The 16,330-nt window shown below is 45.1% G+C and overlaps 1 protein-coding gene across 4 annotated transcripts in view; it reads left to right on the forward strand.

Moving 5' to 3' along the window:
• The first annotated feature begins 3,194 nt into the window (after positions 1-3,194).
• The window catches only part of dpysl4 (dihydropyrimidinase like 4), a 31,551-nt gene continuing 18,415 nt past the window's right edge, over positions 3,195-16,330 (forward strand). The window contains exons 1-4 of one of the 4 annotated variants that reach the window (XM_079656816.1): positions 3,195-3,474; positions 10,681-10,769; positions 11,220-11,407; positions 14,058-14,222. In XM_079656816.1, coding sequence (XP_079512942.1) covers positions 3,196-3,474; positions 10,681-10,769; positions 11,220-11,407; positions 14,058-14,222 — 721 coding nt within the window. In that variant the 5' untranslated portion in view covers position 3,195. Of the gene's footprint in view, positions 3,475-6,745; positions 6,992-10,680; positions 10,770-11,219; positions 11,412-14,057; positions 14,223-16,330 lie in introns of those variants that run through there. The other 3 variants (XM_079656819.1, XM_079656818.1, XM_079656817.1) reach the window with 3 other exon arrangements.

Consider the following 16,330-nt stretch of genomic DNA (forward strand, 5'->3'; position numbering starts at 1 on the left):
ACATTAGTACTGCTGCTATTACTGGTGTTCCAACTAACATTAGTACTGCTGCTATTACTGGTGTTCCAACTAACATTAGTACTGCTGCTATTACTGGTGTTCCAACTAACATTAGTACTGCTGCTATTACTGGTATTCCAACTAACATCAGTACTGCTGCTATTACTGGTATTCCAACTGACATTAGTACTGCTGCTATTACTGGTATTCCAACTAACATCAGTACTGCTGCTATTACTGGTATTCCAACTAACATTAGTACTGCTGCTATTACTGGTATTCCAACTAACATTAGTACTGCTGCTATTACTGGTGTTCCAACTAACATTAGTACTGCTGCTATTACTGGTATTCCAACTAACATCAGTACTGCTGCTATTACTGGTGTTCCAACTGACATTAGTACTGCTGCTATTACTGGTGTTCCAACTAACATTAGTACTGCTGCTATTACTGGTATTCCAACTGACATTAGTACTGCTGCTATTACTGGTATTCCAACTAACATTAGTACTGCTGCTATTACTGGTATTCCAACTAACATCAGTACTGCTGCTATTACTGGTATTCCAACTAACATTAGTACTGCTGCTATTACTGGTATTCCAACTGACATTAGTACTGCTGCTATTACTGGTGTTCCAACTAACATTAGTACTGCTGCTATTACTGGTGTTCCAACTAACATCAGTACTGCTGCTATTACTGGTGTTCCAACTGACATTAGTACTGCTGCTATTACTGGTATTCCAACTGACATTAGTACTGCTGCTATTACTGGTATTCCAACTAACATCAGTACTGCTGCTATTACTGGTATTCCAACTGACATTAGTACTGCTGCTATTACTGGTATTCCAACTAACATTAGTACTGCTGCTATTACTGGTATTCCAACTGACATTAGTACTGCTGCTATTACTGGTATTCCAACTGACATTAGTACTGCTGCTATTACTGGTATTCCAACTAACATTAGTACTGCTGCTATTACTGGTATTCCAACTAACATTAGTACTGCTGCTATTACTGGTATTCCAACTAACATTAGTACTGCTGCTATTACTGGTATTCCAACTGACATTAGTACTGCTGCTATTACTGGTATTCCAACTGACATTAGTACTGCTGCTATTACTGGTATTCCAACTGACATTAGTACTGCTGCTATTACTGGTGTTCCAACTGACATTAGTACTGCTGCTATTACTGGTATTCCAACTGACATTAGTACTGCTGCTATTACTGGTATTCCAACTAACATTAGTACTGCTGCTATTACTGGTATTCCAACTGACATTAGTACTGCTGCTATTACTGGTATTCCAACTGACATTAGTACTGCTGCTATTACTGGTATTCCAACTGACATTAGTACTGCTGCTATTACTGGTGTTCCAACTAACATTAGTACTGCTGCTATTACTGGTATTCCAACTGACATTAGTACTGCTGCTATTACTGGTTTTCCAACTGACATTAGTACTGCTGCTATTACTGGTATTCCAACTAACATTAGTACTGCTGCTATTACTGGTATTCCAACTGACATTAGTACTGCTGCTATTACTGGTATTCCAACTGACATTAGTACTGCTGCTATTACTGGTATTCCAACTGACATTAGTACTGCTGCTATTACTGGTGTTCCAACTAACATTAGTACTGCTGCTATTACTGGTATTCCAACTGACATTAGTACTGCTGCTATTACTGGTATTCCAACTGACATTAGTACTGCTGCTATTACTGGTATTCCAACTAACATTAGTACTGCTGCAATTACTGGTTTTCCAACTAACATTAGTACTGCTGCTATTACTGGTATTCCAACTGACATTAGTACTGCTGCTATTACTGGTATTCCAACTGACATTAGTACTGCTGCTATTACTGGTATTCCAACTAACATTAGTACTGCTGCAATTACTGGTTTTCCAACTAACATTAGTACTGCTGCTATTACTGGTATTCCAACTAACATTAGTACTGCTGCTATTACTGGTATTCCAACTGACATTAGTACTGCTGCTATTACTGGTGTTCCAACTGACATTAGTACTGCTGCTATTACTGGTGTTCCAACTGACATTAGTACTGCTGCTATTACTGGTATTCCAACTGACATTAGTACTGCTGCTATTACTGGTATTCCAACTGACATTAGTACTGCTGCTATTACTGGTATTCCAACTGACATTAGTACTGCTGCTATTACTGGTATTCCAACTGACATTAGTACTTTTGTTGTTACTAGGCGTGTCTGTAGGGACTTGAGGTTCCAGTCCCAGTAACGTTGTCTCCCTCTCAGGTCATAGAGACGTTCTACGGCTACGATGAAGAAGCTTCTGTGGACTCTGATGGATCGTCTTTGTCGTTTCACCCCGATAGAACTCCAGATACAGAGCCAGAGGAGACACACACACACACACACACATTGTTGTTAACAGGATTGAGAGAGAACCCGCCTCCTCACTCCCGTGTGTGTGTGTGTGTGTGTGTGTGTGTGTGTGTGTGTGTGTGTGTGTGTGTGTGTGTGTGTGTGTGTGTGTGTGTGTGTGTGTGTGTGTGTGTGTGTGTGTGTGTGTGTGTGTGTGTGTGTGTGTGTGTGTGTGTGTGTGTGTGTGTGTGTGTGTGTGTGTGTGTGTGTGTGTGTGTGTGTGTGTTAACATAAAGTGGATTTGACAGGCACATAAATCCAGTTCAGACTTCAGTGTCTCTTCAGACAGCAGAGTAATGAGCACTGACCTGTGTGTGTGTGTGTGTGTGTGTGTGTGTGTGTGTGTGTGTGTGTGTGTGTGTGTGTGTGTGTGTGTGTGTGTGTGTGTGTGTGTGTGTGTGTGTGTGTGTGTGTGTGTGTGTTTCCACTGCTACAGAGTCCAGTCTATACACCCTCCACATGTATATATGAATATATATATATATGAATATATATATATATATATATATATATATATATATATATATAATAATATAAATATATATATATATTTATATATATATATATATATATATATATATTCATAATATATATATATATTAATGCCAGCTGGAACTCTGCAGTTATTGAGTGAGCAGAGCTTTGGCCTCTTTACGCACTATGCCCAGATTCAGAGGAGTGTCCCAGTACTCCTCCTCCTCCTCCTCCTCCTCCTCCTCCTCCTCCTCCTCCTCCTCCTCCTCTCATTCTTCTCAATGATGTCTGATGAGAGGAGGTGTTCTCAGGACTCTTCCTCCTCTCTTCTCTCCCGGCTGGGTTCTGACTCCCCTCGACCTCGGATGAAATATGGAGGAATGTTCTGCAGCGTGGAGGGAGCGTTCGAGAACAAGACGCTGACCTTCAGTCCACAGAGACGAAGAGGAGGAGGAGGAGGAGGAGGAGGAGGAGGAGGAGGAGGAGGAGGAGGAGGAGGAGGAGGACAGACGGTGGTGTTCCCCTCCGGACACGCCCGGGAAAACTACGGCAACAGAGAGGTGATGAACTTCATTCAACTCTTTTTATGTGTTTTAGTGAAATGTAAACTCAGCAGAACCCAGCGGAGAATGTGTAGTACAGACAACACGGTTCCCTGCTGGGGTGGGTTCCTCTGGGTGGGTTCCTCTGGGTGGGTTCCTCTGGGTGGGTTCCTCTGGGTGGGTTTCTCTGGGGTCGGTTCCCCTGGATTGGGTTCCTCTGGGTCGGGTTCCTCTGGGTCGGGTTCCTCTGGGTCGGTTTCTCTGAGGTCGGTTCCCCCTGGATTGGGTTCCTCTGGGTCGGGTTCCTCTGGGGTGGGTTCCTCTGGGTGGGTTCCTCTGGGGTCGGTTCCTCTGGGTCGGGTTCCTCTGGGGTGGGTTCCTCTGGGGTGGGTTCCTCTGGGTGGGGTTCCTCTGGGGTGGGTTCCTCTGGGGTGGGTTCCTCTGGGTCGGGTTCCTCTGGGGTCGGTTCCTCTGGGTCGGGTTCCTCTGGGGTGGGTTCCTCTGGGTCGGTTCCTCTGGGTCGGGTTCCTCTGGGTCGGTTCCTCTGGGGTGGGTTCCTCTGGGGTCGGTTCCTCTGGGTCGGTTCCTCTGGGGTCGGGTTCCTCTGGGTCGGTTCCTCTGGGGTGGGTTCCTCTGGGTCGGTTCCTCTGGGTCGGGTTCCTCTGGGTCGGGTTCCTCTGGGGTGGGTTCCTCTGGGGTCGGTTCCTCTGGGTGGGTTCCTCTGGGTCGGTTCCTCTGGGGTCGGGTTCCTCTGGGTCGGTTCCTCTGGGTCGGGTTCCTCTGGGTCGGGTTCCTCTGGGGTGGGTTCCTCTGGGGTCGGTTCCTCTGGGTCGGTTCCTCTGGGGTCGGTTCCTCTGGGTCGGTTCCTCTGGGGTGGGTTCCTCTGGGGTGGGTTCCTCTGAGGTCGGTTCCTCTGAGGTCGGTTCCTCTGGGGAACCTGCTCAGCTCCTGTTGTTTCACTGTCCAATCTCCGGAGAACTGTGCTGTCACTCAACAGCCTGAGTAGCCAATGGGGTGGCTCCGCTGAAAGTCCCGCCCACGCTAACAGAAAATAGCAAACAAGAGGAAAGTGAGATCAGAGAAGAGAAGCAGAGGTTCCTCGTTAACTCCAACACAACCCTAAGTTATAGTTCTATTTTTGAGATTCATTTTGATTGGAGTATCATTTTCTCTGAAACTCTTATTTGTAGGGGTGCACCGAATGGGAAATTCTTGGCCGAAACCAATACCGAAAATAGGAAACAGTTGGCCGAAAACCGAAAGCCGAAAGGCCGAAAATGATTAATAGAAATATATATATATATATAATGTATACATTATATATATATAATGTATACATTTTTTACCAATGTTGTTCAGCTACCTGATTATGGAAAAAGACATGATTATGGCAAAACTTAACTTAAATAATAATCACTATTATGGGTCCATAAAACATTTATTCAGCTCTTCTGAATGCATACAGTACATTCATTTCAAGTCAAGTGCATTTTCTTTTCTCTGTAGGATAACTACAACAGAGTGCATTCAGAACAAAGCCAAGGTGCTTTAAAATAAACATCTAGGCCAGGAGGCCTACAACAAACTAGTGTAAATAAAGACTGTAACAGCCAGGCCTTCAACAACAACAAATGCACCTATAAGTGCATGCATACAAATGTGCAAACTGGATAAATCCACATGAATGTAACTTTTTACAAATGAAATTACAATTCAATTTCAGAAGCAAAGTAGTAAACATTGTATAAAGATACATAAAGTGAAAACTGGATACAAAATCCACAATCAATTACAAATTAAATTACAATTTCAAGAATCTGCAAATAAGGTGGTCTGTCCTCATGAGCAATGTAAACCACATCGTATCATTGAGATACCGAAAGTAGAATATATTAAACACTGTGCTGCTGTCATTTCCCCCTCATGATAACCTGAGATGGTGAATTAGAACTCACAATGAAAATGGTTCAGGAAAGTGGGTATAGAGTGGACATGTAGAACTAGATAAGCTTATGATAAGCCAGCCTCGTCTACTTATTAAGGAAAAGTGGGAGGTTCTTTTTAATGAACAGTAGCTTCTCTGCTTTATCAGCCATAAGTCTGTTCCTCTTCTCATCAAGCACATGAGAGGCAGCGCTGAACAGTCTCTCGCTGTCAGTGCTTGTGATTTGATCTTACTCCGCATATTTGTCCGGGTGTTTTGATTTCAAGTGGTGGAGTAATCCCGAAGTGGTGAAAGTCTTTGCAGTTACACCCCCTCGAGAAATGTCAGCTGAACACGTTTTACAAATCGCAATCTGCGCCTCTTTCTCTGATATTTTTAAATATCTCCAAGCGGCAGACATGTTGGCTGTGAGCCAGCCGCGAGCATGGTCGCGCGCCGTGCTTGTCGCCGCCTTTTGATTACGTCATCACAACAACACGTTAGCTTACCAACGTAACCCTGTTCCCTGACATTCGGTGATATTTTTTCGGTGCTAAAACCCTTTCGGCCGAAAGCCGAAATGGCCTTTTTAACCATTTTCGGCCGATAATTTTCGGTGGCTGAATATTCGGTGCATCCCTACTTATTTGATCTCGATCTGAACGGCAGCTCTACAGAAGTTCATATTTAAATCAGAAAACAATATGATATGTATTTAAAGGTCCCATGACATGGCCATTTCTACTGATCATAATTCCATTGTCGAGGTCAGATTTATATTATTCTATATAAATGAATAATATAAATAGGGTACCAATGGGTCCATTTGGGTATGGGCACGTCACTGAACTCAGGAAGAAACAAATGGAAAAAGAGAAATTCCCAACGAGGCGTTCTGGGGCAGCACAGACAGGTATTTTCTGTGTTAGAGTTTTACTCGCTACAGGGTGTACTTTGAGGGTTTGTGACTCTGCAGAGCGGTTACATGCAGAAGCTACAGAACACAAGGGGACGGGTAAGAACCAGAAAAGCATCACATGGGACCTTTAAATCAGAAACATGTAAATTACAGAAACACAAATCTGATGCAATACTTTCCCTACTTTAAATCACTAACTCTGATTCTGGAAGAGTTTCTCTGTTTCCAAATGATGGAGAGGAAAAATAAATCCATAAAATAATAAACCAATCCGTGACAGGAGGAATCAGGTCTCGTTACAGTGACAGCCAATCAGCAACCAGCACTGAAAACTCTTCTGGGATCTCTTTTCAAAATAAAAGCATGTGCAGTTCACAACACTAAAAGAATGCTCCCGAGCCCCACTAGCATGTTTTGGACCTCGGTATTTACGAAATCCTGGACACACACACACACACACACACACACACACACACACACACACACACACACACACACACGCACACACACACACACACACACACACACGTTCAGGGACTTTATTTTGAAACTCCACACCAGAAGCCGTGACGTCATCGCTGACGGCAGCAACAATAGCAGACTGTGTGTGTGTGTGTGTGTGCGTGTGCGCGTGTGTCTATCAGCCGGTCAGCATGGCGTTTCAGAACAAGAAGAGCAGCGCGAGACCCGCGGTAGGTGCAGCCGCTCCGGTACCGGGTTTGGGAGGACCGGGAGGAACGGGGGGACCGTGGGGACCGGGGGGAGCGGGAGGACCGGGGGGAGAGCACCGGGTTGCGGGTGCTGCAGCCTGAGAGAAGGATCATTATTATTATATATTATTATTATTTGATTCATAGTGAAATACAATGAATCAGATAATAAGTGCAGTGTTATAATCTGACACATAGTGAATATACAAGGCATGGGCGTAGGAAGCATCCTCAATGTGGGTGGGACAATTTGACAGGGGGTGTGGGCGGGTGGTGGTCCTCACCTCCTCTAGGGTGGTGCGGGGGCATGCTCCCCCGGGAAGATGTGTTTTTAAATGTTGAAGTTAAAAGCATCAATCTGATGCACTTTGAGAGCAACGTGAGAGATCTGATACCTCTCTCAACACCCATATGAAACAGACCTGGAAACAGATTTACTTTTTCTTTATGCATATTTTACAAATCACTCCCCTTTCAAACTGTATGTCTGTGTTACTGTCCTATAGTAGGAGTTGGAATTATTTCATACCTGTTATTCTCTTGTTTTTCATAATGATCATATAAAGGTAAATGATGAGCAAACCGTTTGAGAGCCACTACTTAGACTAAAGTGAACTATCTAAACCCTCAGAGAGTCCTTCACCTCTCTGAGCTGTAGTTATCAGCCTGTCAGTCTGACTGGAGAGGACTCTCCTCCACCTCTCAGAGAGTCCTTCACCTCACTGAGCTGTAGTTATCAGCCTCTCAGTCTGACAGGAGAGGACTCTCCTCCACCTCTCAGAGAGTCCTTCACCTCACTGAGCTGTAGTTATCAGCCCCTCAGTCTGACAGGAGAGGACTCTCCTCCACCTCTCAGAGAGTCCTTCACCTCACTGAGCTGTAGTTATCAGCCCCTCAGTCTGACTGGAGAGGACTCTCCTCCACCTCTCAGAGAGTCCTTCACCTCACTGAGCTGTAGTTATCAGCCTGTCAGTCTGACTGGAGAGGACTCTCCTCCACCTCTCAGAGAGTCCTTCACCTCACTGAGCTGTAGTTATCAGCCTCTCAGTCTGACAGGAGAGGACTCTCCTCCACCTCTCAGAGAGTCCTTCACCTCACTGAGCTGTAGCTATCAGCCTCTCAGTCTGACAGGAGAGGACTCTCCTCCACCTCTCAGAGAGTCCTTCACCTCACTGAGCTGTAGCTATCAGCCTCTCAGTCTGACAGGAGAGGACTCTCCTCCACCTCTCAGAGAGTCCTTCACCTCACTGAGCTGTAGTTATCAGCCCCTCAGTCTGACAGGAGAGGACTCTCCTCCACCTCTCAGAGAGTCCTTCACCTCACTGAGCTGTAGTTATCAGCCCCTCAGTCTGACTGGAGAGGACTCTCCTCCACCTCTCAGAGAGTCCTTCACCTCTCTGAGCTGTAGCTATCAGCCTCTCAGTCTGACAGGAGAGGACTCTCCTCCACCTCTCTGAGAGTCCTTCACCTCACTGAGCTGTAGTTATCAGCCTCTCAGTCTGACTGGAGAGGACTCTCCTCCAGCTCTCAGAGAGTCCTTCACCTCACTGAGCTGTAGCTATCAGCCTCTCAGTCTGACTGGCTCACGGCTCATGTGCACGGCTCGGCTCATGTGCACGGCTCATGTGTACGGCTCATGTGCACGGCTCTCGGCTCATGTGCACGGCTCACGGCTCATGTGCACGGCTCACGGCTCATGTGCACGGCTCATGTGCACGGCTCTCGGCTCATGTGTATGGCTCATGTGCACGGCTCTGAGAATCTGCATTGGTACAAAGCAGCAGTGAAAACATGGGACAGAGTTTCATTGATTTGGGCATTCTCTCAATAAGCAAGTGGAATGGATTTGATAGTGAAGCACTGACACAGCGCTCTACAAAGTGCGGCGAGTGGATAGACCGATTCACGGACTTTCCACATGGTAGAAGTGGGGGGGTCTAAACTAATCTTTTGAAAAAGAGGGGGGGACTTGTCCCACCCTCATATAATGGCTGTGACGCCCATTTTAATCAATTATTTGAACCGGGACAGTGCACATTGATGAACACTTTAAAACAAAATAATGCTTATAAGCGTAAATGAGCCAAATTTTAGCTTTAAGCTAATTTCCATCCCGTCACATACAACATATAAGAACATGACATTTATATACATTGCAAACATAAATACATGCAGAAAGAACAAGAGCAGCATACAAGCATTTACCACATGGCAGCACAATGTAGCAGCTACAACATACAAAGTGCAGGAGGAGATACCCCTGTGTTAAAGTGCATTTAGCGGTGATTGCAAGTCTGTCTGTTTCTTAACCATTCTTTGAGTTGACCTTTCAAACTATTGAGAGTGGCACAATCCTGTATCTCAGTTGGGAGACTGTTCCACAAAGAGCAGCCTTTAACGGAGAGGACATTTTGTCCAAAAGTGGTCCGTCTGCGGTGGACCTCACAGTCTGCTCTGGTTTCTGACCTAGTGCAGCGTCCAGTGTGTTTTCTATGGATGAGTTCGACTTAAAATGGTCAAAACTCAATAAATGTTGTTTTTCAAGGATGGTACAGTGGTGGTATGAATGTGGCTTTCTGTCAAACACCTGGATAGCTCTCTTGTACAGCTGTTGTATGGGTTTCAGGTTTGTGGCTCAAGCAAACGACCAGTTTGTCAAACAGTATTCAATGTGGGATAGAATCATACAGTGAAGGTATGACTTTGCAGCATTGACAGTTAAAGGTGGGGTAGGTAAGTTTGAGAAACCGGCTCGAGATACACTTTTTGTTGTATTCCATGGAATGCTCTTAACATCCCGATAGCAATGAATATCTGAAGTGCTTTGACAACAAATCCATACAAAAAAGTCATCTGTGGAAGCCGTGGTACTATAAAAAGCACGACCAGTCATCTGAGCCGGCCCGGCTAAAGTAACTGGATGGCCTACCTGCCTGTCAGCCTTCCATCTGTGCACAAACTTATCTCGTGCCCTCATTGGTCATGTGCGCATTCATGTGTGTTGGAGGAGGGGCTCTGTGAGGAAGTGGCGGATTTTTTCCAGTTGTGTATTTTCAAATTCTAGCACACTCGAGCTGGCTTCTCCAAAATTACCTACCCCTCATTTAAGAAAGGTCTAATTTGTTTAAAATAGGGATGCTCCAATCGATCGGTCACCGATCGAGAACAGCCGATACTCACTCTCTACCGATCGATCGGTGCTCTCTAAACATACCGATCGCATGACGTAAAATACATGACACTCTTCTCTGTGCGCAGCAAAACAAGCTCGCCAAAATGGCTTCACCGGTCTGGCAGTATTTAAGGTGTCTGAAACAGACAGTAAAATAGCGGTATGCAACGTGTTTGAAGCAGAAATCCTGCAGCTCCACCCGCTGTGAGGGAAAGGGAGAGGGGAAAGGGAGAGGGGAAAGGGAGAGGGGAAAAGAGAGCGCTTCGGCTCATTTCTCCCGTGTTATTCTCCAAAGTGAATGTAAACTTGAATAATTGAATGTAATAATTAAGTTGATTCTTGTTTGTGGAAGCTCCCGTGAATGAGCCCCATTAACTGAGATTTAGGGGGGGGTAGGGTTAGATCTGACCCTAACCCCCCCCCCCCCCCCGAGTTTTTATTTTCACATTAAATACAGATGTTTGATGTTTTACCCAGAATGCACTCTATCTGTTTCCAGGGCGACCGTCTGCTCATCAAAGGAGGGAAAGTCGTGAACGATGATCAGTCGTTTTACGCCGACATCTACGTTGAGGACGGGATCATCAAGTACCTTCATTATTATGAATTGCTGACTTCCTGCTGTCCTCTCTGACTTCCTGTTGTCCTCTCTGACTTCCTGTTGTCCTCTCTGACTTCCTTTTGTCCTCTCTGACTTCCGGTTGTACTCTCGGACTTCCTGTTGTCCTTTCTGACTTCCTGTTGTCCTTTCAGATATGTCTCTGACATCCTGTTGTCCTCTCTGTCTTCCCGTTGTCCTCTCTGACTTCCTGTTTCTTATCTAACTTCCCGTTGTCCTCTCTGACTTCCCGTTGTCCTCTCTCACTTCCTGTTTCTTCTCTGACTTCCCGTTGTCCTATCTGACTTCCTGTTGTCCTCTCTGACTTCCTGTTTCTTCTCTGACTTCCTGTTTCCTCTCTGACTTCCTGTTTCCTCTCTGAATTCCTGTTGTCCTCTCTGACTTCCTGTTTCCTCTCTGACTTCCTCTTGTCCTCTCAGGCAGATGGGGGAGAGCCTCCTGGTCCCGGGGGGGGGTTTCCAGACGGTGGAGGCCTACGGTCAGCTGGTGTTTCCTGGAGGCGTCGATGCTAACACCAGCCTGTTCTCCCCCCAGAGAGGCCAGCAGCCTGCAGACGACCTGCAGCGAGGAACCAGAGCGGCTCTGTGGGGAGGAACCACCACCATCTGTAGGTACACCTGTAAACACTGCAACATCTGTAGGTACACCTGTACACACTGCACCATCTCTAGGTACACCTGTACACACTGCACCATCTCTAGGTACACCTGTATATAAACACTGTGCCATCTCTAGGTAAACCTGTAAACACTGCACCATCTCTAGGTACACCTGTAAACACTGCACCATCTGTAGGTACACCTGTAAACACTGCAACATCTGTAGGTACACCTGTATATAAACACTGCACCATCTGTAGGTACACCTGTAAACACTGCACCATCTCTAGGTACACCTGTAAACACTGCACCATCTCTAGGTACACCTGTATATAAACACTGTGCCATCTCTAGGTACACCTGTATATAAACACTGCACCATCTGTAGGTACACCTGTAAACACTGCACCATCTCTAGGTACACCTGTACACACTGCACCATCTCTAGGTACACCTGTACACACTGCACCATCTCTAGGTACACCTGTATATAAACACTGTGCCATCTCTAGGTAAACCTGTAAACACTGCACCATCTCTAGGTACACCTGTAAACACTGCACCATCTGTAGGTACACCTGTATATAAACACTGCACCATCTCTAGGTACACCTGTATATAAACACTGTGCCATCTCTAGGTACACCTGTAAACACTGCACCATCTGTAGGTACACCTGTAAACACTGCACCATCTGTAGGTACACCTGTAAACACTGCAACATCTGTAGGTACACCTGTAAACACTGCACCATCTCTAGGTACACCTGTATATAAACACTGCACCATCTGTAGGTACACCTGTAAACACTGCACCATCTGTAGGTACACCTGTAAACACTGCACCATCTCTAGGTACACCTGTAAACACTGCAACATCTGTAGGTACACCTGTAAACACTGCACCATCTCTAGGTACACCTGTATATAAACACTGCACCATCTGTAGGTACACCTGTAAACACTGCACCATCTCTAGGTACACCTGTATATAAACACTGTGCCATCTGTAGGTACACCTGTAAACACTGCACCATCTCTAGGTACTCCTGTATATAAACACTGCACCATCTCTAGGTACACCTGTAAACACTGCACCATCTCTAGGTACACCTGTAAACACTGCACCATCAGTAGGTACACCTGTAAACACTGCACCATCTCTAGGTACACCTGTAAACACTGCACCATCTCTAGGTACACCTGTAAACACTAGGGATGTAACGATATACCGAATATCGCGGTATCGCGGTAAATAAACTTCCCAATACCGTCGTGAGACTGACAAAATCTACCGCGATTTAAAAAAAAAAAAAAAAAAATTAAAAATATATTTTTTTAAAACACTTTTTTTTTTTTTAAACCTTTATTTAACCAGGTGGTCCCATTGAGATCATCGATCTCTTTTTCAAGAGAGACCTGTCCAACATGGCAGCAAGTAGGTTACAACATGAAAATAAAACAACAGATAACACAAAAGGACATCGTATTTACAGGGCTACATTTAAACACCTAGAGACATTGACAAGTACCAACCATATATTTATATCTCGCCATGTCAATAAGCCTGGCGTTAGACTTTTTCGCTGTCCGTAATTTTGACAGACAGGATCGTAAAATATCCGTCATAATCCCTTATTACCCGTCGGGTCTGAACAGTTCACGATAGAGCATGCTCGTGAACTGTCAACGGGGGGGGGCGGTGTTATGCCGTGTGTGCATGCACCTCGCGGGACGCGCACAGCGTGAAGCAAAACCTCCCAGACATGTATTGATCTGTACGGCAAAGTACGGTTTGGGAACTATATCATTTCCTTTTGGAGGGCATGCATAACACCAGAGCCTCGCTGCGGGGAAACGTTGGCGCTGTTCCGAGTTTGTTCTAATCTGGCAAAATGACAGACTGCTTTCAGATTTTTCCGTCATTGTTAAATAAAATATTCGGTTAACGCGACCACTGGTGTCCCAGCAACATCAGTACCAAGCGAGAGAGTTGTTTCCAGAGCAGGGGATATTGTAAATGCCCAAACACCCCAGCTTATAAATACCTGGAAATGTGGACATTCTCATATTCCTAAAAACCTGTCTGATGATGCTGAGTGAGTGACTAGTGAGTTTGAGTTGAGTTACTTGAAAAACTAAAGTGAAACTTGATTTATTTTATTGCAGGGTCTGATTATTAAATGTCCTTGTTTATTTGTGAGATGCAGTGGCATAAAGAAAATGCTTACTTTGTTTGGTAGTACCAGTAGGTACAAAAACACTGGTTTTCTTGTTCCAGTCTGTTACTGTCACTTTGTTTTTGACACTTTAAAATACTGCTATCCTACAAAAAGGCTGTAAAAATCAGATTTATTATGTAATAAAGAAACATTTTCCGAGTAAAAAAATGTTTTATTGAAAAAAAAAATGTATGATTTTTTTTTCTTCCCTTTATTATTCAATATCGCGATAAATACCGTACCGTGGACTTGTTATCGCGATATTATCGTACCGTGAGTTTTGGGTATCGTTACATCCCTAGTAAACACTGCACCATCTCTAGGTACACTAGTATATAAACACCATCAGTAGGTACACCTGTAAACACTGCACCATCTGTAGGTACACCTGCATATAAACACAGTACCTGCTGGTGTTCACATGGCTTTGTTTGCAGTGGACCACGTGCTGGTGGAGCCAGGAACTAGTTTACTGACGGCCTTCCAGCAGTGGAGGGATACGGCAGAGCAGAAGGCGTGCTGCGACTTCTCCGCTCACCTGGACATCACGCGCTGGCACGACGGGCTGATCGAGGAGGTGGAGGCGCTCGTCAAGGACCAAGGTCAGATTCACCTTCATACCTGTAGAGAGACACTTCCTGCAGAGACAGCTGAGGTCCCCATCATACCTGTAGAGACACCTGAGGTCCCCATCATACCTGTAGAGACACCTGAGGTCCCCATCATACCTGTAGAGACACCCAAGGTCACCATCATACCTGTAGAGACACCTGAGGTCCCCATCATACCTGTAGAGACACATGAGGTCACCATCATACCTGTAGAGACACCTGAGGTCCCCATCATACCTGTAGAGACACCTGAGGTCACCATCATACCTGTAGAGACACCTGAGGTCCCCATCATACCTGTAGAGACACCTGAGGTCACCATCATACCTGTAGAGACACCTGAGGTCCCAATCATACCTGTAGAGACACCTGAGGTCCCCATCATACCTGTAGAGACACCTGAGGTCCCCATCATACCTGTAGAGACACCTGAGGTCTCCATCATACCTGTAGAGACACCTGAGGTCCCAATCATACCTGTAGAGACACCTGAGGTCCCCATCATACCTGTAGAGACACCTGAGGTCCCCATCATACCTGTAGAGACACCTGAGGTCCCCATCATACCTGTAAATACACCTGAGTACACATCATACCTGTAGAGACACCTGAGGTCCCCATCATACCTGTAGAGACACCTGAGGTCACCATCATACCTGTAGAGACACCTGAGGTCCCCATCATACCTGTAAATACACCTGAGTACACATCATACCTGTAGAGACACTTGAGGTCACCATCATACCTGTAGAGACACCTGAGGTCCCCATCATACCTGTAAAGACACCTGAGTACACATCATACCTGTAGAGACACCTGAGGTCCCCATCATACCTGTAGACACCTGAGGTCCCCATCATACCTGTAGAGACACCTGAGGTCACCATCATACCTGTAGAGCAGTGACGTGCGTTGAGGTTCATGGCTTGTGAGGAACTGAGTCTTTCAGAGTCAGATTTACAAATATTATAGTGGTGCAAGATAATTATCGGCCCGATAATTATCGGTCAGATATTAGGAATTATGACGTCATCCCGATAAAAGTATTAATAGTCCCGATAATATACAATATATCTTTTGGGTAAAAAGAAAGAAAAAAATACTGCGGTGTGGGTGGATTGGGATGAGGGGCGCTTGTTTTTCATTCGGCTCCTCCCGTTTTGCCAGGACTGTGGTATTAGTGGTTTAGGAAGAGGGGAGTTTTTCACAAATCCAGCGCTCCCTAACTCATGCCTGGCTGTGACGTAAATGGTGAGCGGCCGTGAAGCCAGGACAGTAAACAAACATTTTGTATTAACAAATGCAATGCAGAAGTTCCACGAGGAGGGAAAAAGGCAACGAGCTATAATACTTCCAACCTGATGAGTCACCTGAAACATCGCCATCGCTACGATGGTGTGTTAAAAGCGTACGCAGACGCCTGCGCTGCTAAACTAGTGGCAAATCCAAAGCCAGCTGCAAAGGCACCGGGGCTTTTACCTATCGACGAGGCTTTTGGAAAAGGCAAGAAGTTTGCCAGAGACGACCCCACCCCCACCTACAAGTCTTTTTTTTACCACAAGGTGTGCTTAAAACTACAGGTACATTTAATATATATATATATATATATTATATTATTATCGGTTATCGGTATCGGTATCGGTCTTGAGAAGCAGGAAGTTATCGGTATTGGTATCGGTTTCAAAAAAACAATATCGTGCATCCCTAAAATATTATGTTTTGACCTCAATCGAAATATTCTGCTTTTTTCAAAAGCTTTTTTAGTCTGATGCTATGATTCATTTTAAACAGACCGTTCAACAAAAGGATACCAAAATCTAAATATTGGATTGTTCTTTCTTAGTAAGATCCCATTTTCATTACAATGGTGGTCTTACCTTGACTTGAAGATGAAGTCCATGCTCTCCTTCTGGACAACAATCTCTTTTTGTAAAAGTCCTCCTTATCTTCCTGTAGTTTCAAAAGTCTAGTTTGTTGTTTGTGTCTATCCGTCTCTGCGTAGAATAACAGTAGCAGCAAGAACCTGTGGGCTCACGTGCGCCCCCTTCAGTGCGGCAGAGTTTATGGCTTCCTCTCCTGGTGCTTTTTTCATTGCCGTT

This window comes from Notothenia rossii, assembly GCF_949606895.1.
Source record: "Notothenia rossii genome assembly, chromosome: 11".
NCBI lineage: Eukaryota > Metazoa > Chordata > Actinopteri > Perciformes > Nototheniidae > Notothenia > Notothenia rossii.